This window comes from Acartia tonsa, chromosome 6 (assembly GCF_053477335.1).
Source record: "Acartia tonsa isolate MP-2025a chromosome 6, ASM5347733v1, whole genome shotgun sequence".
Lineage (NCBI taxonomy): Eukaryota > Metazoa > Arthropoda > Copepoda > Calanoida > Acartiidae > Acartia > Acartia tonsa.
In genome coordinates, this window is record NC_137265.1 from 37,206,025 (window position 1) to 37,229,614 (window position 23,590).

Sequence of the window (23,590 nt, forward strand, 5' to 3'; positions counted from 1 at the left end):
CGCAAAAACATCAAACATTATAGACAAACGGACGAATTAATGAGTTGTGTACTGCGCTCAGATGTTCAGTAGCAATTAATAAGATAATCAAGGCGAATGCAGTATAGGATGATAAAATACTGTTAATCATAAAATAATTATAAAATAGGTAGACTTTTTTAACATGAACGTCAGACTAAAAGACCAATTATAAAATATTTGTATACTAAATGCTCTTTGGTAAGAGATATCTTAACAACAAAAATAATCAGAAAGCTAGATATCTTAAATAGCAACCGAGAAAATAACATTTCCCCCATAGAGCTATGTTCAGATTGACAAAGTTAATTGTAGAGTAGCTTTACATCAAATAAAATGTAATATTTATTTAGCAAAACAAAAAAGTTGACATTTGCGCAAAATATAAGAGAATGCCGCGGATAATTTTCCAATATCAGCGTAGATCCAAATAAGGGATGCCGACTCCATAAAATTTTAATATTCAACAAAAAGAATTTTTGAATAAATCAATATAAAGGCGAGATAAGACGTTCACATAATAAAATAATTATGATAAGGTTTTTCATGCAGAGACCAAGGAAACGATAGTAAATAAAGATTTACTATCCTATTATACAAAGAGTTTTTCCGTCTGTATCCTAAAGATTTTGATAACTACAGAACCAATGGAGTTCTCCATTTTATGAAAGTCCCTAGAAGTTTTAAGGCTATTTAGTTTTTATATCTAAGTTTAGTTTTAACCCATTTTCCTATTTTGAAAACAAAGCCCCTAGATGCCAGTATCACAGCCGATATTATATAATAAAAATGAAACAAGGATGACAACATCCATAAGTAGCGAAGCACAAAAAATCATGGATGGGAATACGTACAAGTAGATTTAAAGTGTATTTATTAATATCAAGAATAGATTTATTGGAGAAAATAAATAAACCACATATTTTGTATGATGTGAAGGTCAAAGAAAATTACATAAAAGATGCTCATAACAATGGGAAAAAGTATTTTGATACTGATATCCCAAAAAAGTTTTAAAATTGGACCAAAAACACCAAAGATATAGGGAAATATGTAAAACATATAAAATAGCCAAAAACCTGCTAAAAGTCAGTTTGACTGCCATGGTTATTTTTTAAAATGACAGGAAATTAAATTTTTATATCCTTGACCTAAAAAATTTGGAAAATCGGACTATATACATCAGAGATATGGAAAAATAAGGAAAAATTTAAAAATAGTCAAACCTGCAAAAAGGCAGTCTGAACGTCATGGTTGTTTTCTTTAAATGACAGGAAATTTAATTTTGATATCATAACTGAAAAAATTTTGGAAATCGGACCATAAACACCAAAGGTATGGAGAAAAATGTGAAAAATACAAAAATAGCCTAAACCTTGCTTAAAGGCAGTCTGACCGTCATAGTTGTTTTCTTTAAACGACAGGAAATTTAATTTTGATATCTAAAACTAAAAAAAAATTTGGAAATCGGACCATAAACACCATAGATATGAAGAAAAATGTGAAAAATACAAAAATAGCCTGAAACCTGCTAAAAAGCGGTCCAACCGCCATTGATGTTTTATCGTCAATTGTGCTCCTTAATAATGGTAATGTTGTCAAAAAATTTCAGCCTTTTATCTTTTAAAGGAGCCGAGAAAATCACGTTTCCCCCAAACTAAGACAGACGGACATACGGACATTTAAAATTATAGAGTAGCTTCGCTACTAAAAAAAATCTTTGTTTTATTGTTTAATTTGTCTATTTAAACCATACATACTCAAAGCAACATGGTGCGTTTTTTCAATCTGTTTACATTAAATAATTTAACAAAAAGTTGTAGCAAAATTATATTTGTTTAAGTTATTAATTCATTATAATGTTATTCCAACACAAAAGACGACATTTGACTTTACATTTATGTACGCACACCACATTTTTCCATCAGCTGATCTTTGTTTACATTGACATACGTTCAATTGACATCTGAGTTCCAATGTGAAAGGTCTATAGCTGAATTGTAATGAATATAAATATGTTGTTCTTATTGTGATTAATAGTTTTACTTTGTGATTTTTATGCTTTTAAGGATTGTTTGATTTAATTATGACTGACTTTTAATATTTTCAGACACCTTAAAGCATTCTTTTAGAACAAAGTTTAATGTTGAATTAGCTAAAGTTAATGTTAACAATCTTAATATTCTATTATTGTCTAATTTAAACATATAAAACGTATCTATATAATCAAAATCGTGGTCTCTTTATTTTCTATTCTAAAGGTAAGAATCCTTTTTCAGTTCTAAAAGATTTTATTAGCGATTTTCATTAAAAAACGTATGCGTGTTTTTTACGTTAATTCAATTCTTTCTTTCAAAGGCAAGGCATTTAATTTCAACTTAATTTTTTCAACAAGTGAATTAAAATGTACTGCTAATTGGTGTTGTTATACAGTGCACATATGGTGAGTTCTTATGTTACTTGTTACATAACATATCAGGTTAGTGTTAATAGTACATATATCCATTGTTAATAAAACCACCAAACTTTCAAAGCTCTAATCCCTACTACAGTTATTATAGTGTAGTAACTTAGGGATTAAAATTCAAAGAAAAGGGTTAGTCTAAATCCATTTCTCCTCTTCCCCCTCCTTCTCAGGGTGGAAGTTAAGTTCTTTTGGAAAGGGGTTTTATTACAACCCATTCCTGCTCCCTTTCATCCCCTTTTTGTGTCATAGAAAAGGAATAATCTATTGAAAGGTTTTGTACACTTCAAATATGTACTATTCATCTTTGTAAATCCCTCTCCCATAAAGTGTAGAATACAACCCTCTTCCTTTTACTTCTCAAAAGGTAGACCATTTGTGATTTCACTGTATATTATGGTTGAGTATTTATCAGGGCTTTTGTGTCCTAATTTATGAAGCTTTTATCTTCATAGATAAAAATTCTTTCTAGGGTACAAATATAAAATAAGAATATATTTAAGGAAAACTACATTCCTATTATTAATATACCTATTCTTGTTTAATTGTACATTCACATATTACTGTATGTTTTCTTTGATTCTGATAATATTAAAGGAAACATTACACTCGTAATATTCTAAACTTCTAAGAAGTTATCATTCACAATTATTTAGACCTCTTCTCTTGTATGTTCCTCCCTGTTCAATTGTTGATAACAGGTTAACAAGGAAAAGGAATAAAGAATGTTGCTATCTGGTTCTGTGTGCCCATTTTGTTACATCGTTACATAGTAACATACTCAAAGGGGTTTACTACTCCTCCACTTTGTTAAAAAAAGGTATTTCATTAGAAAGGGTTTGTAACCCCTTTTCACATTTTCCTACCCTCATCATAGGTGGAGCTAATTGTGGTAACACACTTCTCTGAATTTCCCCTCCCCTTTTCTTTTCACTTAAAGGTGGAGTCAAGGAAATATTATATTATAGTTTATAGTTAATGATTTATCTTAAACCTAGTGTTGAATATATAATAAGGGAAATATATCTTTCCCAATTATTATTCATAATTCTACCCTCTAAATGATTTAATGGTTTTTATGAACTAGTTTGAAATCATTTTTATTGTTCCCTTCTACTTATCAGAAGGAAAGACTTGGTTTAACATACCTCCCAAATTATTTATAATTTGCTTTGTTAGTCAAGGACAAAATAGTTTGGCTATATCATAAAATCTCCAACCCAATATAGATAAAAGGCATAGATAGCATTTCTTCTCCCTCTTTATTTATAAGTGTGGAGCTCTTCAAGTCTATTTACCTAATTTCTTGGGGCGGAGCCTTTATGTAAGGGGTAGTAACTCCCTATACAATTGTTGTGACCAAATCAAACGCTTAAATATTTTCTTAATTGAATGTTTAAGAGAATTAGCTATGTATAAATGATTGTAAGTTCACAGTTTAATTGATGTAATTAAAACTTAATGAAATATTATAATTGTTATCTTTAAACATTTACTTTCATACTACTTATGGATATTGTCATCCTTGTCATTGTAATTTCTGACATTAAGAAAATCTGAGAAAGGAAAAATCCATTCATACTCATTTTTCTTACCAAGTTATTACATATATTTCTAAAATCATACACTATCATGATTTAAATGTACACTACTGGTGTGTATAATTAACTATTTTGTATTGAGTTAAAGTTTTTGTGTATCAGATACAAAATTTTCTTTTCTTGTTTTCTTTGTTTTTTTTTAAGGAGAGTTCTGTTTTATCAGTACAGATTACAATTAACTTGCAAGAAATTTTGTGGCACAAAGTATTTTGATAAAGGAGTCTTGTACTACCTAATCAAATACTTCGTTCAGTTTTTGTTGAATATTTAATTCTGAATCTTCATTCTCAATAATTGCCTATTCAAGCATAATCATAACTGAATCATGTTGTCATATAAAAATTTGAGTTTTTTACCCTTAATACCTGAAGAATCTGAATCAGGTTATAGCAGCACATGTTCATTGAGTAATTCAGGTGCTTCAAGTTCTAACCTTTCACTTCCAGACTTGAATGATAATTGTTCTATTACTGAATTGGACTTGTTTCTTGCCAATGCTGAAAAACTGATTTCTAGACTAGAAGTATATGGCAGTGTATATTCAAATTCTTCTCATTTGAATAGCCATTTTCTATCCTATGAACATTTGAATGTAAGGTTACATTTTGCTCAAGCATTAGCATTTAATATGAAATCTATTACACATATTAAAAAATGTTGTGCTTTAATTCTTCAGATTGAGGAAAGTAAACTTGAGTGGCTAGTTAACTGTCCTAATCCTCTTTTTCTCTCTCTTACAAAGAAAACTCAGCTTGATGTTTCAGCTGACAGTGATAGCAGTAATGCAGTTGATTCCTTAGAGGAAAATGTCATTCCTACCAATATAATACAAAACTCACATGAGCTTCGTGATTATATTGCCAAGTTTGAAGGTTTGGATTCTGCAATTTCTTGCAGTAAAACTGTTTCCAATTCTATGCCTAAAGACCAGCATCAGTCTTTATTCTCTGAAGACAGTGGTTCTTGTTCTGGTCATATTGAAAACATTCCAACTGACAATCCAACTCTGGATAATGAAAGGAAGAAGGTTGATATTGTTGATAAAGTTCTGAATGATGAGATGCATTCTCTTTCCAAGATTTTAATTGCTACACCTAGTAAGGATTTGTCTCATTCTTATTTGGTCTATTTGCACAATAGCCATGTTCCTGTTGTAGATAGGCAAATATCTTCACTTCAGCATTCTCTTAGAGACTACATCACTTTCAAATTTCATGATGCTAAGTTAGCTTTATCTGTTGCTGAAGTAGTAAAGAATGCAATTAATTGGACTATTGATATTAGACATCTCTTCCTGTCTAAGGAACTCTTCAAGAAATCTCAAGGCCAAAAATTGTATGGAAATTTGAGTAAATTCTCTAAAGATCCTAATATTGACATTTATAGATTCTTTAAGGAATTTGAGGCTTTAACTTTTGACTTTGATTATTCTGCTGAAAAAGCTGACTTTTTGTATTCCAAGTATCTTGTTGAGATTCATCAGGACGAAGTTACAAGATACATGCATGATTATGAAGCTATCAAATCTTACATGATTCATAAATATGGGGATCCTAAACCTATTTTAATGAATCTTATCCAACCTTTAATTGATCTAACAATACCTGACAATCATTCCAATCCTGCTGTTTCAGTTCCATACTACAGAAAGTTTCAAGCTGTTCTTGAAACAATAAATTCTTACCTAGTTTCTAATTCTGAACATTCAAAGGAGTTTGAGGTGTGTATCTTTTCACAAGAGTTTCTTCTTAAACTCTTACAGCTCATGCCTCATGATGCTAAGAAAAAATTCTTTAAGCAGATGGATTCGATTAAAGAGGATACTATTCATGTTAAAGGTAAAATAGCATTTAATGTTCTATTGGATACAGTCAGATTTCAGTTCAAAATTCATGATAGAATCTTAAAGCATGATAGTTCTGCTTCAAAGTATTCCAATTGTGACAAGGAGTCATGTAATTCCTATCACAAAAGGATCAAGTCTGTTAACATATCAAAGCAGGCAATTGCTGGTGAGAAATCATTTCCTTGTGTGATTTCTGGACACAATCACAGTGTAAGTCAGTGTTCCGAATTCCTTAATCTTACAACTCAGGAAAGAGTTAAGCAAAGGAAGAACTTTATTTATAAACACTGTGCTGTTTGTCTCCAATCATCTCTCTCATGTCATGGTGGTCAATGCATAAATATTAAATCTGTTCCAAAGATTTTATTATGTAAAGGATGTAAGTCTATGCATAAGCTTAATCCTGAAAGACCATGTTATTCAGTATTGTTTTGTCTAACCAATTCACATGGAAAACCACTAGACTCTGAAATCCTAAAAGGCTTGGAAAAATACATTCCTGGGTTTAAGCCTAATGTAGGACAGAGAGTATGTATGGAAAGATTTCAAGGATCAAGATGATTAAAGTCTTGTTTGTCACTATCTGGTTGCATTCTGCAAGCCAAAATATCTACTTTATCTCAATACCAATCAATTTATGTTGTATCATTTTAATTTCATTGTAATAGTATTCAATCATTGTGTTAAAAGTGTCATTAAAGATCTTGTGATTGACTACCTTAATTTAAAAAGAAATTGTTTGTTTTAATAGGATGTTTCAATTTAATGAACTCCAGTTTTATTAATTCTAAGGATAGATACAGAGAATACAATATAACCATAAAAATGTATTTTTATCTATTTGTCAGTAGAGGTTTTATTATAAATCTAACTGCAAATGTGAGTTATTTAATGTTATTATAGTACAGGTTTTATTATAACCTAACTAAATAACATAATTATGATAAGTCTTATTTTCAGTAGAGGTTTTATGTTAACCTAACTGTAAAAGTATATATTTATAATTGGTGTTAATAACAGTATGGGTTTCATTAAATAACCTAACTGCTTAAAGGGAATGTACGCTATTGTGTTGAAATCTTTGTTGCGGGAGTGTAGCAAAATTATATTTGTTTAAGTTATTAATTCATTATAATGTTATTCCAACACAAAAGACGACATTTGACTTTACATTTATGTACGCACACCACATTTTTCCATCAGCTGATCTTTGTTTACATTGACATACGTTCAATTGACATCTGAGTTCCAATGTGAAAGGTCTATAGCTGAATTGTAATGAATATAAATATGTTGTTCTTATTGTGATTAATAGTTTTACTTTGTGATTTTTATGCTTTTAAGGATTGTTTGATTTAATTATGACTGACTTTTAATATTTTCAGACACCTTAAAGCATTCTTTTAGAACAAAGTTTAATGTTGAATTAGCTAAAGTTAATGTTAACAATCTTAATATTCTATTATTGTCTAATTTAAACATATAAAACGTATCTATATAATCAAAATCGTGGTCTCTTTATTTTCTATTCTAAAGGTAAGAATCCTTTTTCAAAAGTAGTTATTGAACATTTTAATGTTTTATAATTTGAACAAGATAATTCACCTATTTTGGTTTTACAATAAATTGTTTGGTATGACCACATGTTAACAATGTTTCCCTATCATTTTCACAACAATTAAATCATAAAAAAAACGAAAACTTAAAAATAAATAATATAATAAACCCTATCAAATGATTTAATAGTCTTAATAAATAACGTACTTTTAGAATAGGTTAAGTAAAGATATCACAAAATTTCTGAAAGGTTTAGACGGATTGTTAAGGGGACCACAAAAATCTCAATTGTTTGCTTTGCAATCAGATTTAGCACTTACCCCTTAAAAATAATATTAATGGATAGAAAGAAATATAATATTGAAGGACTGGAAAGTGTCATGTATGACGTCATAAAATACTCCTTAACAGGAGGGATAGGAGGAGAAGTGGGAAAGAAAACCCCTAAAAAGTATACAGAATGACGTCACACATTACATTTTCCAGCGCTTCTTTAATATTACCGATAAATATTATAAAAATAAGTAATTTCTACGCTAAAGTTTAAATTATTAAAATTATTTCAGAAGATCATTAATTTTGCCGAGGATTTTCTATTTCCCTGCTCTGCTGATAATTTCTTCTCTGCACTCTGCAACCTGTAACAAAAAAACAAGAATGATAACATTCATAAACACAAAAAACGGACCAAATAATATTTATTTCTCGCATGTATTATACACAGCTTATTACGGATATAATATATAATATAATATATTATAAGATTAAAACCAGTGTTTTTTAGCCTCGAGATGCCGAAGGCACGGGTTAAAAAAATGGTTTTAATCTTATGATTGTACATTTTTATATTCGAAAAAACTGAATATAATACGATGATAGACATATTTTTTTCGTATGGACGAGAACTGGTCCTAATCCACCGGACATTAATCGGTTTCGAATGAATACAAGAAATTTATTTCTCGTATTCATTCGAATCCGGTGGACAGGAACCGGTTCTCACGAATACGAAAAAACTATGTCTAGCATCGTATTATATCCAGTTTTCTACGAATATAGAAATGTACAATCATAAGATTAAAACCAGTTTTTTTTAGCCGGTGCCTCCGGCACCTCGGGGCTAAAAAAACTAGTTTTAATCTTATAATTGTACATTCTATATCCGCGGAAAGCCGTTTATAATACGATACGAGAAATAACTATTCTCAATGATACTAGAAATCTACACTAAATGTTTCAGCTGAGAAAATCACACTTTCTTCTTTCTTTTTTAGGCGGTAGGATGGACTTGGACATACGGAACAATATTTTGAATTTACAGAGTAACTTACAAGGTCAATTAGATCTAAAAGTAAAGCAGCTCCAAACAAATCAAGTTAAAAATATAAAGTTGAAAGCTATTTATCTTTATTATATAAATTACTAAGTAGTAAAGACATTTTCATGATAATTATTTACCTTAATAACTCTTGTTTCTTCTCAGTTAATTTAGATTTAATGGTAGCGGCAGTACGCGCATCTTTTCCTAAATGCCGCGTATATGATTCTTCCAATCTAAAATACATTTTATCAGTAGAATGTTTCTTTAAAAATGATAGAAATGTTGTTATTTTTGATTTTCTTAGGTTGCCCAAATTGGAAAAATTAATTTGGTTAATCTATATGGTTACTAGCAGCTACGCATTTAGTGAAGTGTGTAGTGCTATCCTCCCCCAAAATATTATATTGATCCAGCGGTTAGCCAAATTCTTCGGTACACACAGAGAGACAAACACACAGACACACATCCTGTTACTTTTGTATATGGATATACTTATTTAAATAACTTACTTTGATATCTCTTTACTGATGTATCTAATTTTTTCGCCAATTTTAAAATTTTCTATCTTTAGCTTTTCATTAGATGCAGCTTTTAATGTTGTCTTTCCACCTAGAAAAAAAAACTTGTTTTTGGGTAATACCATTAATTACTTGCAACGAACAAATAAGTTTGTCTCAAATGATTCAAAGTTGGCCAATTTGGTGAAATATAGCCCCAAAAGCCGAACTGAGATAACGGTTTTCGGTGGAAGCAGCGGTTCCAACGCCGTTTCTTTACAGATTGCACCTCATTAAAGCAAGTTCAATGCCTAATTTTTTTATTTGTTATACTGTTTAAAGTCTACGGACACATAACTGTACGGAAACTTACCATCTGTTACCCCCTCAACCCACTTTTTTCAGTTTTGCTTCTCTTTTATTGATTGTTTGTATACTTTTAACGTATGTAAGCGTATTAAATTTAGCGACTAATAACAAGCTGAACTGACCTTTAGGTGAGGCAGCCGTGTGCTGTTCTTTGCCACTTACGCCTTCACCGTCGCCAAACATTTCGGCGATGTTTGTCCGCCGGCCACCAAGCTTCTGATTAATCAGATCAAACAAAGACTTGGCACTTCAAATTCAGAATAATGTTGAATATGTATTGTTTATTCGTAAGGACATTTTTACAATGGATTTATTGTTACTTGGATCTTACATCAGATTTTCATGTTCTTTAATAAAGTTAAGCTTTTAGCAGGCTAGATAACTATCTCCCCACCCCCTTTTTGCCCCCATACCCTCCCCTCCTACTGTATAAACGAACTGACCAATAAATGACAGGAGAAATAGCAAGATTTACACAAAATTGTATTGAATTCATAAAGTTTAATTTGTGAAATTATTCAAATATTTGTTAAAATTTAGATCATCACCAAATATCAATTAGAAAGTTTACAAAATACGAACATAATTCCCCTGCCTGTTATCTCTCTCCTTCTCCTTTCTGGCCCTCAGCTCACTTTTCCTGGCCTCCTCCCTGGCCTTCTTCTTCAGCATCTTCTCCACGTCATTGATATCCTGTCCCTGCCCCGCCATTTCCCTTCGCTCCATGCACCAATCCAAAGATTTGCCCTGAAAAAAAAACAATCAAGATTAAATGCAGATGATTGTCGGATTTTCTCAATTTGTTCCCTCCTCCTCTCACAAAAGCATTAATGGTGGATTAACCCAACTCTTTTGTAAATTTTGCCCCCAGAGTAAAATTTTCTTCTTTTTTTTTTTTTTGGGGGGGGGGGCTGGAAGGGGGGGGATTGGAGAAAATTTTTTAGCGTGACATTTTAACCACATCATTGTAAATTACCTACCTCTTCTAATCAGATTTCGCCCCCTTCCTTCCAAATTAAAAGCTTGGACGTCCTTTATTTTGCCCCTAACTGTAATTTCAACAAGGATGACAACATCCATAAGTAGCGAAGCACAAAAAATTGTGGATGGGAATACGTAGGAGTAGATTTAAAGTTTATTTATTAAAATCAAGAATAGATTTATTGGAGAAAATAAACACAAAACCTTGTTTTATTTTGCATGATGAAAACGGTTAAGGTAAATTACATACTTGATGCACATAACAATGGGAAAAAATACTTTGAAACTGTTAATGCAAAAAAGTTTTAAAATTGAACCAAAAATACCAAAGATATGGGGAAATGTGTCAAACATATAAAAATAGCCAAAAACCTGCTAAAAGGCAGTTTGGCCGCCATTGTTTCTTTACTTAAAACGCCAGAAATTTAATTTTAATATCTTTAACTGAAATTTTTTTGAAAATTAGACCATAAACACCAAAGATATGGGGAAAAATGTGAAAAATATAAAAATAGCCAAAAACCTGCAAAAAGGAAGTCTGACTGTCATTGTTGTTTTCTTCAAATGACAGGAAATTTAATTTTGATATCTATAAGTGAAAAAATTTCGAAAATTAGACCATAAACACCAAAGATAAGGGGAAAAATGTAAAAAATATAAAAATAGCCAAAAACCTGCAAAAAGGAAGTCTGACCGTCATTGTTGTTTTCTTCAAATGACGGGAAATCTAATTTTGATATCTTTAACTGAAAAAATTTTGAAAATCGGACCACAAAAACCCAAGTTATGAGGAAAATTAGAAAAAATATAAAAATAGCCTAAAACCTGCTAAAAAGCGGTCCGACCGCCATTAATGTTTTATAGTTAATTGTGCTCCTTAATGATAGGAATGTTGTCAAAAAATTTCAGCTCTCTATCTTTTATAGGAGCCGAGAAAATCACGTTTCCCCCAATTCATTAATTACGGACGGACGGACGGACGGACGGACGGACGGACAGACGGACGGACGGACATTGTGAATTATAGAGTAGCTTCGCTACTAAAAAGGATAAATACAAAACTTTAAAACTGTTTCTTACCTCTGGATATACTCTGGCCGGTACAGGTTCCAGTCGGCCCTCGCCGTCCTTACCCAGCCCGCCGCCTGCCCATCCCATCTTGGCCATCAGCTTGCTAGCCACACCCCGTGTGTGGGACTCCCATTCTCCGAGTTTGGTGCTGGTGGGGTTAATGACTACATGAGCAAAAGTTTCCCCTTGCAAGTCTTGTCTTGGATTTATGTCGTTCTCATTATCTAAAAGGTTAAATCTAGTGTGTAGTTATTATAATTTATTAATTCAAACATCCAGTCTTCTAATGGTTTTATTATCATTGAAAAAGTTAAAGTTGTGTCATGTTTAGAATAAGGCATACAAGAGTCAATCTATTGATGTAAAAAAACAAACAATAACAAAAAAATTTTAAAGTGATTCCTAGCAAAATTTGGCAGAATGTAATAAAGAATCTCAAGTATGCTTGACTATGTTCATTAAGAGATATAAGTTTTCCGGAATTTTAATGTAGGGAGTAGATTTGAAATCTGCATCAAATTTTAAGGATTTTTTATAAAATTCGTTTTTTGTAAAATTCTTTATCTAAAAGCGGAAATACATTTTAAGTTAATTAATTTTGACCAATAGGATAGGTGGATTTTAAACTACCTGCGCTCTAATTGGTTGAATGATGTACGACATCCAATCAGAGCGCAGATTTTTTAAATCCACCAATCACGGATGCCAAAATTAATTAACTTAATTTGTATTTCCGCTTTTAGATAAAGAATTATACAAAAAACGAATTTTATAAAAAATCCTTAAAATTTGATGCAGATTTTAAATCTACTCCCTAGATTACAATTCCGGAAAACTTATATCTCTTAATGTTCATATCTTTAATTTTGAACAATTTGACAACATGGTCAAGAATATAGAATATGCTTCGTAAGCGAACTCCGATTCTTAATTAAAGCTTCTTTACTCTAAACAAATTTGTATGTGATATAATTATTTGATTGATATGATTTTTGGAATACTGATTACTAGAACAAACAAGTATAATGATATAACAAAGCATCTCTACAATCAAGTTCTAAAAAAGTCCTCAAACATTATCCTGTATTTAAATAGCTTTGCACCAAATTTACTTACAATTTTGTGTAGACTTATATATTTATTTAGTTGTGATACTCTGAAAGTGTAAATGTTCGTTTGTCATACCATTTCAGAACTTTGCTTTTATGGATGTTGTCATCTTTGTTTTAATATAGTTATTCTTGTTTGAATTATGGCCATTTACCTGATTCAATGTCGTCTTTGTTTATATCACTAGTATCTTCAGGTAAAGGTACAATTTCTTCAAGTTTACAGGTAACAGGTGGCAGGTTCGAGCCCTCCAACTTCAATACAAGATCATCTCCTTCAATGTCTAGATAAGAACATAAACGTCCACAACAGCTATAAAAAAGCATCACAGAATGTCAGAAATTTAGTCAGAAATTTCATGTAACGGCTAGAGGCTACAGACAATATTTTCGAGTATTTTTGCCAGAACAATATTTCCTTCTTAAGTTTTCAGATGCCAAAAACATCATAACTGAACATCATTCCTATTTACATTTTATCTTTATATTAAATCGCTTGCTGCCTACAGATGCTATGTATCTTCCTTTCTAACCAATCAATCGATCAATTTACTATACCTTGAACCCTGGCTCTAGACCATATACCATTTTCTTGTTTGATTAGAACCACGGTCTCTTTTTTTACAGTTGACCAATCCCCCTCTTCCCATTCTCTATACAAAATAAAATTCAAAGTTCCCTAGGTAATAATTATCAAATAAATAAATCCTAAAATAACGACAAAAAATCTAAAAGAATGCATTTTTTCCGATCTTCTCTAAAAAAAACACACATAAATAATCATAGTTTGCAAATTTTCTGTAAAGTTGTAGGTTACCGTTTATTTAAATGCACTTATTAAGTCAAATTTTAGGTTTTTAATGCAACCATCTCGTAATCAGTGATTAAATGGCACTTACAATTCGAATTTCGATCTGAAATTTTGCATAAATATTCCTTGGTAGGTCTATTTTCCCTAAATCGAACAAAAAGTTGGAAAAGTAACGGTTAACGGCTCAGCCGTTTTGCCAATTTTTGCCAATCTTAAGAGCATATTAGTCACAAAACATATCTCAACATAATACTTTTTGTCGCTCAAAAACCTTATCAAACGGTTCTAGCCGGTAGCTGTTGGTTTTAAAATATGTTTTAAAAAGTTGATTCCTTCGTAAATTAATGATGAATTTGCCCTGAAAATAGGCAAAAAACGGCTAAACGGCAGAGCCGCCAGCCGTTACTTTTCCAAATTTTTGTTCCATTTAGGGAAAATAGACCTACCATGGATTACTCATGAAAAATTTCAGATCGAAATTCGAATTCTAAGTGCCATTTAATCATTGATTACGAGATGGTTGCATTAAAAAAAAAAACCTTATGACCATTTCATTTATAAACATTTACTCATAAGGAGAGTTTGACTTAATAACCGCATTTGACTAAACGGTAACACACAACTTTAAAGAAAATTCAAAATACGCGAAAGAAATTACCCCCTTACTTAATTATATGTTAATGTTCAGAAAACTAAAAGCAGCGGACGCAAAAAACTATACAATACTATAAATCAATAATTAATTGTGAAGAATAATTTACCTTATTTCTGCCAGATTTACTTTTTGTCCGTGGCTCCACTTACACTCCTAAGAAGTTTAATTAAAAAGATTAAAGACTGAATATGATATTTTTTAAATAGGACATTAATTAAATTATCAAAACTTAAGCGAATTATAATCTAAAATTAACAACTTAATTTTCATATTAATAGTAAAATCTTTAAGCTAAACCCTGTCGTTGTTTTTAGTATGGAATTTGTACTCAATTAAGGACATATGTTACAATACCTATTGTGTCTTTAACAAGTTACATACAAGATGTAAATCAATTACACACACATCGTACTACTTGAAAACTCCAACTTTATCGAATTTTAGAATATCTGGTTCAAGTACATACATACCTTATCGTCTCTGTTACAAGTTCCATGAAGAAAATGCCTGCAGGGGACCATACCAGTCTCCGTGGGGTGACTAAACACTACACGTACTATAATATCCTCAAATTTCTAAATAATTATAACATTAGGTAGTGATCAATCAAATGACAAATCAAAAGGATTTTTTTTCACATAATTAAAAAATGAATTTGTGGAAGAAATCTCGGTACCGCAAAATTAATACTACAGAAGCCGCAACAGAGCTACCTCTCCTACCTTTACTTAAAATATGCTTTTTAAGGTAATTTGCTTATGAAAGCGTTATTGTATTCAGTTTTTAAAGTATCAGAAATTATAAAATCTATTTCATGAATACTCCACTAGTTTTTAGAATATCATATGGACTCACCTCATAATCTGATGATTCTACAGCAAATATGACTGCATTGTGATATGAGGTTCCCCTGAAAAGTTCACCATTAAAAGACTTTTTAGTATGTTTTTAAAATAGTGAAAAAAAAGTGATAAAAAAGTTATTTTTGATGTAACTTGAAATAAAAACTATATGGCAAAAAGTGTGGAATCATTTGAGATTTTAGAAAGGTTTTTTTTTATACCTATCAAAAGATTTAATCTAGGAGTAAAGAGACATTGGACTGTGCATTAAATCCTTAAAAAAAGTAACAGGATGTTTGTGTGTGTGAAGCATAAATTTTCGCTTCTTATAGTTATTATATAAACTAAAAATGAAAAGGCAGGTCCGATATACCCCTCCATCCTTAAGTGCCCCTATTGGACTCTAGGGGCGTAGCAGCTATAGTAAGAAAATATTTTGCATGGAGAAGAGTAAATAAAAACCTGTATTCTGTTCCATAAGGTGCAGATACTTTAACTCCTTCCAGGCTGCTTAGTTCATCCTCTAAAGATTTACCAACATCTTCCTACAAATATTCATTTCTCTTCATATCAAGTTTTGTGTCAATAAGGATGACAACGTCCATAAAAGCGAAGTTCTAAAATTAGCAAACGAAAATGAACTCTTGAAGAGTGTCAAAACATAAATGAAGCAGAGTATATAAATTATATAAACCTGTTTCATGACTTGATTTTAGAGATGCCTCGATTAAAATATTATACCTTGTAATTAGGGATGGGAATCCGTCGAATTTTTGGGCCGGATTCGGATTCCGGATTCTGAAGGAATCCGTCAAAAAAAGTGACGGATTCTTGCGGATTCCGGATTCTTATTTTTGGCGGATTCCGGATTCGGATTCCGGATTCTAGCAGTATTTTAAAAGGCCGTCCGTCACAGAGGGATAGCTTTTTTCGTTAATTTATCACTATGTTACTTGGTTGAAGCCTTGATTTGTTTAAAGTGTTGACTTCCAGCATAACTAAAACATTTACATCACATTAGTAAATTTAAAAATTTAAGTGCTACGTATGTCCTAAAAATGTGCTTGGTATTTTCTAACCTATTTAAATTAAATTTAGCCTACCAATTTAGAATCCGGAATCCGCTATAAAAAACGGATTCCGGATCCGGATTCGGATTCCAAAATTGGCCGGAAATTGGGCGGATTCCGGATTCCGGATTCGGATTCCGGATCCGGATTCCCATCACTACTTGTAATCCTAGGAATCATTATCCCAAAAATCTTTTGAGTAGGATAATTAAAACATACAAAAAATGGTTGTCAAAAAGGATTGAAACATACAACATGTTTTATATGGACTTACGGACTTTCTGGTAAAGATTATCGAGTTGCTTTGCTTTCTAAATTGTACCTAACTGTTAGAGGAATCATAACAAAAGAAGCTTTGGGTGGTTCATATGGACATGATACACCAAAATAGGAATAATGTACCTGTACAATTTGAATGTCATCATTGCTACTATTATTTCCATCGTCGTCACAAAATATTGGATCAGCCTTACTTCCCTGAAAAGTAAATACTATGCATTCTCCCAAACAAATAATATTGCTGGTTTGGAATGCAGAATAAGGGTCATTTTTTCGCGCATTTTCCGTAAAGTTGTGTGCTAAGTTCTAACGTTTAGTCAAATGCGCTTATTAAGTCAAACTGTTCTTAATTTAAACCATTTCATATAATGCATTTGGTCAAAATTAGAAGCAGTTTGATTTAAAAAGCGCATTTGACTTAATGCTAACACACAACTTTAATGACCTTATATGAGAAAAAATGACCCTCTTTAGTAATAAAACTTCAAAATAAAATATTCTGAAGCCATCATGAACAGATGTGAACATAACTCAATCGGTTCAGTAGGTAGACAGATTTTATTAACAAACCAAAAAAATACTATCTTATAAATAGAATTAAAGTCTATGAATTGTCAAAAATTAAGGCGAATAGCGCGCGATTTCTTTAAAATTATTAGACAAATCGACCAATATCGCTGAAGAAAAGGCTTCTGACAATAGCTGCAAAAAATTCAGGGATCTAAAGGGATAAGACAATGTCCGATAAATTAATGTGCATCCCCAATAATGATACACAAAATTACCCCTTCTGGAGAAACAATTAGCAGTTAAAACGTGTGGACACTCAACTTAATGAACCAACCAATCAAATTTCAATAATAGTCCCTAAAGTTGTTGTTAATATAACGAAAATGAAAGCTTTTTTAAACTCAGGAGACTTGTGTATTAAAAAGTCCAATGTCTCCTCCTTCCCTAAAAATTTTACTTAATATAAGTGTTTAATGCATTACCTTATCATTAGAAGAGAGTGTCCCCATACTTTGTTTTGTTAGGGTTATCAATGTATTAAGATCACTCTGCAACTGTAGAAGTTCTGTATTCGTGGGATCAGCTGTTAAAGCTGCTTCTATCATTCTGAAATAAAAATACAATCGCAAAATTTCCCTTTGCAACGGGTGGTTGCACGAAGTGCATTTAAATTTGAATTTAGTGAACTGCATATTTTTCTCTGTTTAATAGTTTAAACTACAACTATAGGACATATATTTGAAAGAATTTCAATTTTCTACCATATTTAAAAACTTAAAAATCATATTTTTAAATATATGTCTGTACTATTTCCCCAAAAACAGCATGATGACTATGTTGGTGGTGCCTAATTGATTGCTATTTATTGTAATACAAAATCAAATATGTTAGATCGTAATATTGAACCTTATGATTGCAATCAAACTTGTTAAATGCACTTTATGCAACTAGGTATACCTTTCTCAATAAGTTTATGTCAAGTTTACTACAACTTTTCTGGAGGGGACTACCAGGCATTTGGAAGATAAAGTTAGGTTTTAAAATATCATTTATGACTTTAAACAGAAAGAAAAAAATACCTCAATTGGTTCTCGGTTTCTGCTAGGTCCCCCATTTTGAAATACTGAAATTAAAAAAAATAACAAGATATTCTATAAATCTTTCAATTCTTCACTATCTTTTGTGTCTTCTTGATTTGTTTCTACAGTTTTCTCAGTTGAATCTTCTTTGACATTGTTAGTCAGTTCTGTTTGTTCATTTTCAATATTGAGAGATTTTTCAACCTCCTCATTTTTGGTGGATTTATTTTCTGATGCATCATCCGATTTCTTCTCCTTTTCCTCGTTTTTCTTTGCTTCTCTGGCAGCAGCGGCAGCAATATCAGCTGCTATTTCTTCTTCAGATTTGACCATCTCCTGAAGGTTGTACTTTCTATGCTTGAAGAATTCTCTGGCCACTCCGAGACAAAATATGTTTCTAAAATTTTTAACATTATAAAAACATAAAATTAAAGTAGGTATACATAATTTCTGGTTAAATATTGACATTGAAGATAAAATATGTAAAATTCAAATTTTGTTTGTGAGTTAACTTCTTCTAAAACTTGAGGGCTTTTATTCTTTTATCTTAGGTTAGGAGGTTTCATGTAATTTTTTCTTAATGGGAGTGTTTAGCCTTCATGGTAAATAGCTAAAACCCCAAAAAGGACCGTCCAGGAAGTATCAGACTCTTTAAAAAGCAAAAGTCTCCAAAATTATTATGCCAACGAATAAGAAAACGTTGTTATAAAACTTTGGGGACTTGTGCGATGTTCCCTCCCTTCTAGGTTGGATATATTTTTAGACAGGCTAGGATGTGTGTAATAAAATTTTCTAAACGTTTGATTTGAAAAGTTATACCTGATAATTTCCACATACAAACAGACTTGTGGAGTTTTCAGCTCTATCGTGGCTTTGGCGTTAAAATCTCTCACGGATTGATTTATCAAGTTTTGCATGTCTATCTGTTTTATCTAAAAAAAATCTTAAATAAGTAGAGAATTTTTTGTTCAAAGAAAAAATATTTCGAGTCAAACAAATCACTTTTAAGAAAATGTATATTTTTCGTTCCTTTTTTGAAGGGTCTGGGGTAACAAAACTGGTATTAATTTCAAGATTTTTATTTTAATATTCATGAAAAAATTTCTGTGATATGATGCTATACATGATTTTTCAGTATGGCCTAGAACCAGTTCCAATCCAATATATATCTAATATTAATCGGTTTGGAAGCCATGCTGAGAAACTTTCACCTGATTATTGTTTCTACACTTGAATATGATACAGTAGGAAATATCTTCCTCGGGTTTCATTATCAGACCAAGCTTAGATTCAAGTAAATCTAATCATACAATTCTTATCATTTATTAACTAACGGCTACGCCCCTGGAGGCCTCTAGGGATACTTGAACTTTTGGAGGTTGAATTCGACACTCCCTTTTTTATTTTTATTTTAGTTTTACAGAGAGAAAGTAAAAAAATAAATATTTTTATGGGGGTAGGGGGAGTACCCTCCCTTAAAATCGTAAGATATAAACCTTCCTTGTATTAAGAGCTAAATTGTAAAGGAGAACCTTATCTTTTTGGCCTTTCGCCTACCACGCCTCTTAGAAAAAAAGGCGGTTTCCATCAAAAAACTTTGTCGAGTACTTCTACCCCCATTTTTATTTTCATTTTACTTCAAAATAGAAAGGTTTTTCATTGCTAGCTGAAGATTTTGAAGGACGAAAACCTAGATACTTCGTCAATTTCAATAATATGAAATGTATTCCTGTAATATTTTTATTATGTGCCTTGCAAGTGCCTATCACCGGTATTAACCTAAAATTTTTTAATTATTTCTAAAAAATATTCTTTAAAAAATGTTGGAAGATAAATTGATGTACTGTACATCAACAAGGATGATAGACCATATTAAACATTTTCTTAAATTATTGATTGATAAGATTGGAAACTGATATTTTTAACCAGACAATCAAGATTTATTAACAGTGCCAACTTATGCGTTAACATATTTGTAAAACTTTGGGTACCAAATTAATTGAATTTTTGGTTTCAAAGAAATCAGTTCAAAGTTTAACTTTAGAGTAGCTTTACTACTAAAAATCCGCTTAATATAAACATAAACAAACCTCAGAATGTATCTTGATTTATGCTGTTTTTTCACTGAAACATCTTCGACAAGATTAGATACTATCTCACATGGATTCTAACATTTTAATTTTTTTTTGTTGTCAGTCAAATACATATGTAGTTGCTCCAGGATCTAGAGGAATAAGACAATGGCCGATAAATTAATGAACACCCAAATGATGATACTCAAAGTTACCCCTTCTGTAGACTGGTTGAAACATTCAACTCAGTAAATCAACCAACCAAAATTCAATAAGTTGTTAAGCCAACGAATCTGAAAACGTTACTATAAAACTTTGGGGACTAGTGTAATAAGATTAAGCAGTCCAACGGACCCTCCCGGAGTTGCTGACAAAAATTAAAAGAAAAAGAAACTATAATACAGTAAATCGCATTTCGGAAATAATCAAGTAATATCAACGGTTTTAAAAACAATTTACCTAACTACACTTTTATCTTATATACACATAAAAAGTATCGTTACCGAAAGCATATTCGACTTTTTTTTCTTAAGGGAAGGACTATAATAATTCCAAAACCAATCCTAATTGATTTTTAAAAACAAAAATTTGTAAAATGCCTGAAGAGTTGTTTTGATAAAAACACAATTTTTAGCACCACTGTCAACATTGTTAAATCTTCTTTCCTCTCTTTTTTTGCTGGAAACCTGCAAAATTTGCTTATGTCATTGTTTTGGATAAAAGGTTCCCTTGAACATGGGAGGGATACAATAATGGGGGACACAAGGACTGCTTTTGATTTGACATCTACATCCGGTTATAACTATAATATACTATGTTTGAGGGGGTAATTTCTCTTGGGAGAGTGATGGTATCCAAACTCGAAATAGTTATAAACCTTTCCTGAGCCTATCATAAGCTTAACTATAAAATCATATTAAATCGGTCAAAACTGTTACTGAGATCCTAAGCTACAGACAAGCACACAGATAGACAAATATCCTGTTACGTTTAAACAAAGATACTAGGTATATATCAGGCCAGTATGCTAGTAATCATTACCTAACCTTCTTCTGTGGTAAAAGACGCTAGATGTCAGAATATTATTGATAAATGAAAATATCTTTTACCTCTAGTATTTTCTTCTTTTCCTTTTCTAGCGCTGCGTCAATATCATCAAAATTACAATCTTCATCACTGTCAGCCCCGTCATCAACATTCTTGTTATCATTGTCATTCTTAAGAGTATCTGTGTCAACACTAACAGCTTTACCATTCGTAGCATCGCCATTTCCTTCTGTTTGGCCGTTTGCAACTTCTGGTTGGTCTTTTGGCTAAGGCAGAGTTAATGTTACTGATGTTCTAATGTGTAGGGATAAGAAATAACCAAAAGGAAGGGATGGAACATTGGGCTGTTTATTACGCTAGTCCCCAAAGCCTTACTATAAAGATAGTTCTCTTATTTGACAGGAATGAAAAATTGTTGCTATTTTTTTTATTCTTATCCCCTATTACCTACCATTTCTATCCACTCTGATAGATTTAGAATTTTAATTGAAATTTTTAAAATCTTCCCGTTATAATGCATGGAACTATCCCTTTTACCTTTTTAGCTTCAGGTCCATATAAATTGTCAGCGTATTCATTTAGCAGATTATATGCTTCTTGTACTGCTTCTCTCTCCCTAGAAAACAAAGATTATTTTTTATAAGATTTTAACTTTAGTTTACATTGGTATCATCTTGCTTTTATACAACTTTTTTTAGCATATTGTGCCTATAGATTATTTTCTTAATGGTCATAGCGGCCATTGTTAGGTATGTAATTATTGATCCATTAATTGCACTAGATTACTGACGACCTATCCTTTGATTTAACGACCTTTATCTTGAGAGCATTCCCTCATTTCCCATCTTTCATGTCATCTATAGAATTTGACATGACAGGAGTAATGGCCTATCTGTAGGTATGCTTTCAGTCATGTCGTTGTTTGACAACCTATTCGGCTAAAAGTTAATTATATATAATTAAAAAAGATACAAAAGGCAGAATTTTACACACATAAAAATTGTTACAAATATTAACTTATCGTCTATTGTCTTATTCCTGAATGCTAACCTGTTATTGCACGTGATTAAGAATCCCGCCATTCCATCACTGAGAATCCGATTGTTCTGGTACTTGCCTCGCTTGGCACCTACAAGAAAGGGAACTTTTCACGAAGGAGATTTTAAGAATTTTGCAGGTTATAACAATGATAAGGTACTTTGTTTGGGCTAGAATACGGTAAACGTTAAAATAAAACCATAAATGTTTTTTGAAGAGAATTATTCAATTTCAAAGTGAAAAATGTCTTTTATTGATTGGTTTTGACAATAAATATAGAAAGTCTAGGCGAACAATCCCCAAGTTACGCCAAAAGTAACAAAGTGTAGGAACAATCAAATAACATTATTGGCTATTGGAATCAAACTATTCTCCAATATCATCTTACAACTTCAATCATTAAATAAAGGAAGACATTTCAAATACATATATAACAAGAGCGTCACTTTTAAGTCTTTTTTACATCAGGCTAGGGAGAAAGGGAATATTGAACTAAAATTACACTGGTACCCAAAGTTTTAATGCTTAGTAAACATTACTTATAATTATAATCTAAAGAAGGGGTATATACATTTATCATCATTGGGGATGTTCATTGTCCATTGTATTATCATTTAAGATCCCCGATGATCACCATAACTAGCAGACGAGTAACACTTTACCTGCATAATATTGCTTCTTTCCTTTGCGTTTTCCCATTTTAGTTCTTTTTTAAATCTGAAATACTTTTATAAAACAACAAAAAATAATAACAAACAAAATCTTTATTCAAGATTAGAATACAAAAATATAAACTATAATTTTAAATCAAAATCTTAACCATAGGAAGACATAATTAATGGGAAGGTAACAGATATGGGGGATTTTTTCTAAAAAAAAAATTTTGCCTTCTTTTTTTATGTAAATACAAGTACCTAATCATTATCAGTACAATTTCATGGATTTTTTTTGAACCTAGTAAAAGTGTTTGACTCTGATTATGACGTAAAAAAAATTAGCCAATGAGAAGCCAGTATACACTGTAATTTACCAATGGTAAAATTTATAGTGGCCTCTCATTGGCTATTTTTTTTTACGTCATAATCAGAGTCAGACACTTTTACTAGGTTCTTTTTCTTAAGAATGTTAAAGCTGTTAATTCTTATACCTATGGGTTTTAATAGAAATTTAAATTACGACTTTTTTGAAGGCAATAAATAGTTTTTCTTCAGAAAAAAAACAATCTTCCCTGAATCTACAGATAGGAAAATACAATAAAATATTTAAATTTTAGTAGGTAGGTAACTTTCAATCAAAATAAAGCATTTTATGAGATTCTATAAAAAAATACTTAAATAGAGATTTACCATATGG

At 31.3% G+C, this 23,590-nt stretch overlaps 2 protein-coding genes across 4 annotated transcripts; both read right to left on the reverse strand.

The window, feature by feature from the left end:
• Positions 1-7,488: 7,488 nt before the first annotated feature.
• LOC145322558 (zinc finger CCCH-type with G patch domain-containing protein) lies at positions 7,489-18,144 on the reverse strand. 3 transcript variants are annotated; one of them, XR_013880756.1, is made up of 16 exons: positions 18,081-18,144; positions 17,484-17,607; positions 16,615-16,689; positions 15,605-15,687; positions 15,156-15,210; positions 14,771-14,875; positions 14,407-14,453; positions 13,393-13,487; positions 12,990-13,118; positions 11,735-11,949; positions 10,269-10,420; positions 9,796-9,920; positions 9,317-9,416; positions 8,945-9,040; positions 7,990-8,124; positions 7,489-7,808 (listed from the first exon to the last, which is right to left on the reverse strand). XR_013880756.1 is itself a non-coding variant. In XM_080164663.1 (15 exons), the coding sequence occupies exons 1-15, from the start codon at positions 18,113-18,115 to the stop codon at positions 8,049-8,051; spliced, it is 1,512 nt and encodes a 503-aa protein (XP_080020789.1). In that variant the 5' UTR covers positions 18,116-18,144; the 3' UTR covers positions 7,489-8,048. The 3 variants fall into 3 exon arrangements, 1 of the variants encoding a protein (XP_080020789.1); XR_013880755.1 differs by having other exon boundaries at positions 7,489-7,854; positions 7,964-8,124; XM_080164663.1 differs by having other exon boundaries at positions 7,489-8,124.
• Positions 18,125-22,992, reverse strand: LOC145322561 (THUMP domain-containing protein 1). The gene is made up of 10 exons (XM_080164667.1): positions 22,900-22,992; positions 22,250-22,328; positions 21,737-21,815; positions 21,262-21,465; positions 20,752-20,838; positions 20,171-20,247; positions 19,810-19,859; positions 19,292-19,380; positions 18,900-19,012; positions 18,125-18,477 (listed from the first exon to the last, which is right to left on the reverse strand). The coding sequence occupies exons 1-10, from the start codon at positions 22,934-22,936 to the stop codon at positions 18,153-18,155; spliced, it is 1,140 nt and encodes a 379-aa protein (XP_080020793.1). The 5' UTR covers positions 22,937-22,992; the 3' UTR covers positions 18,125-18,152.
• Between the last annotated feature and the right edge of the window lie 598 nt (positions 22,993-23,590).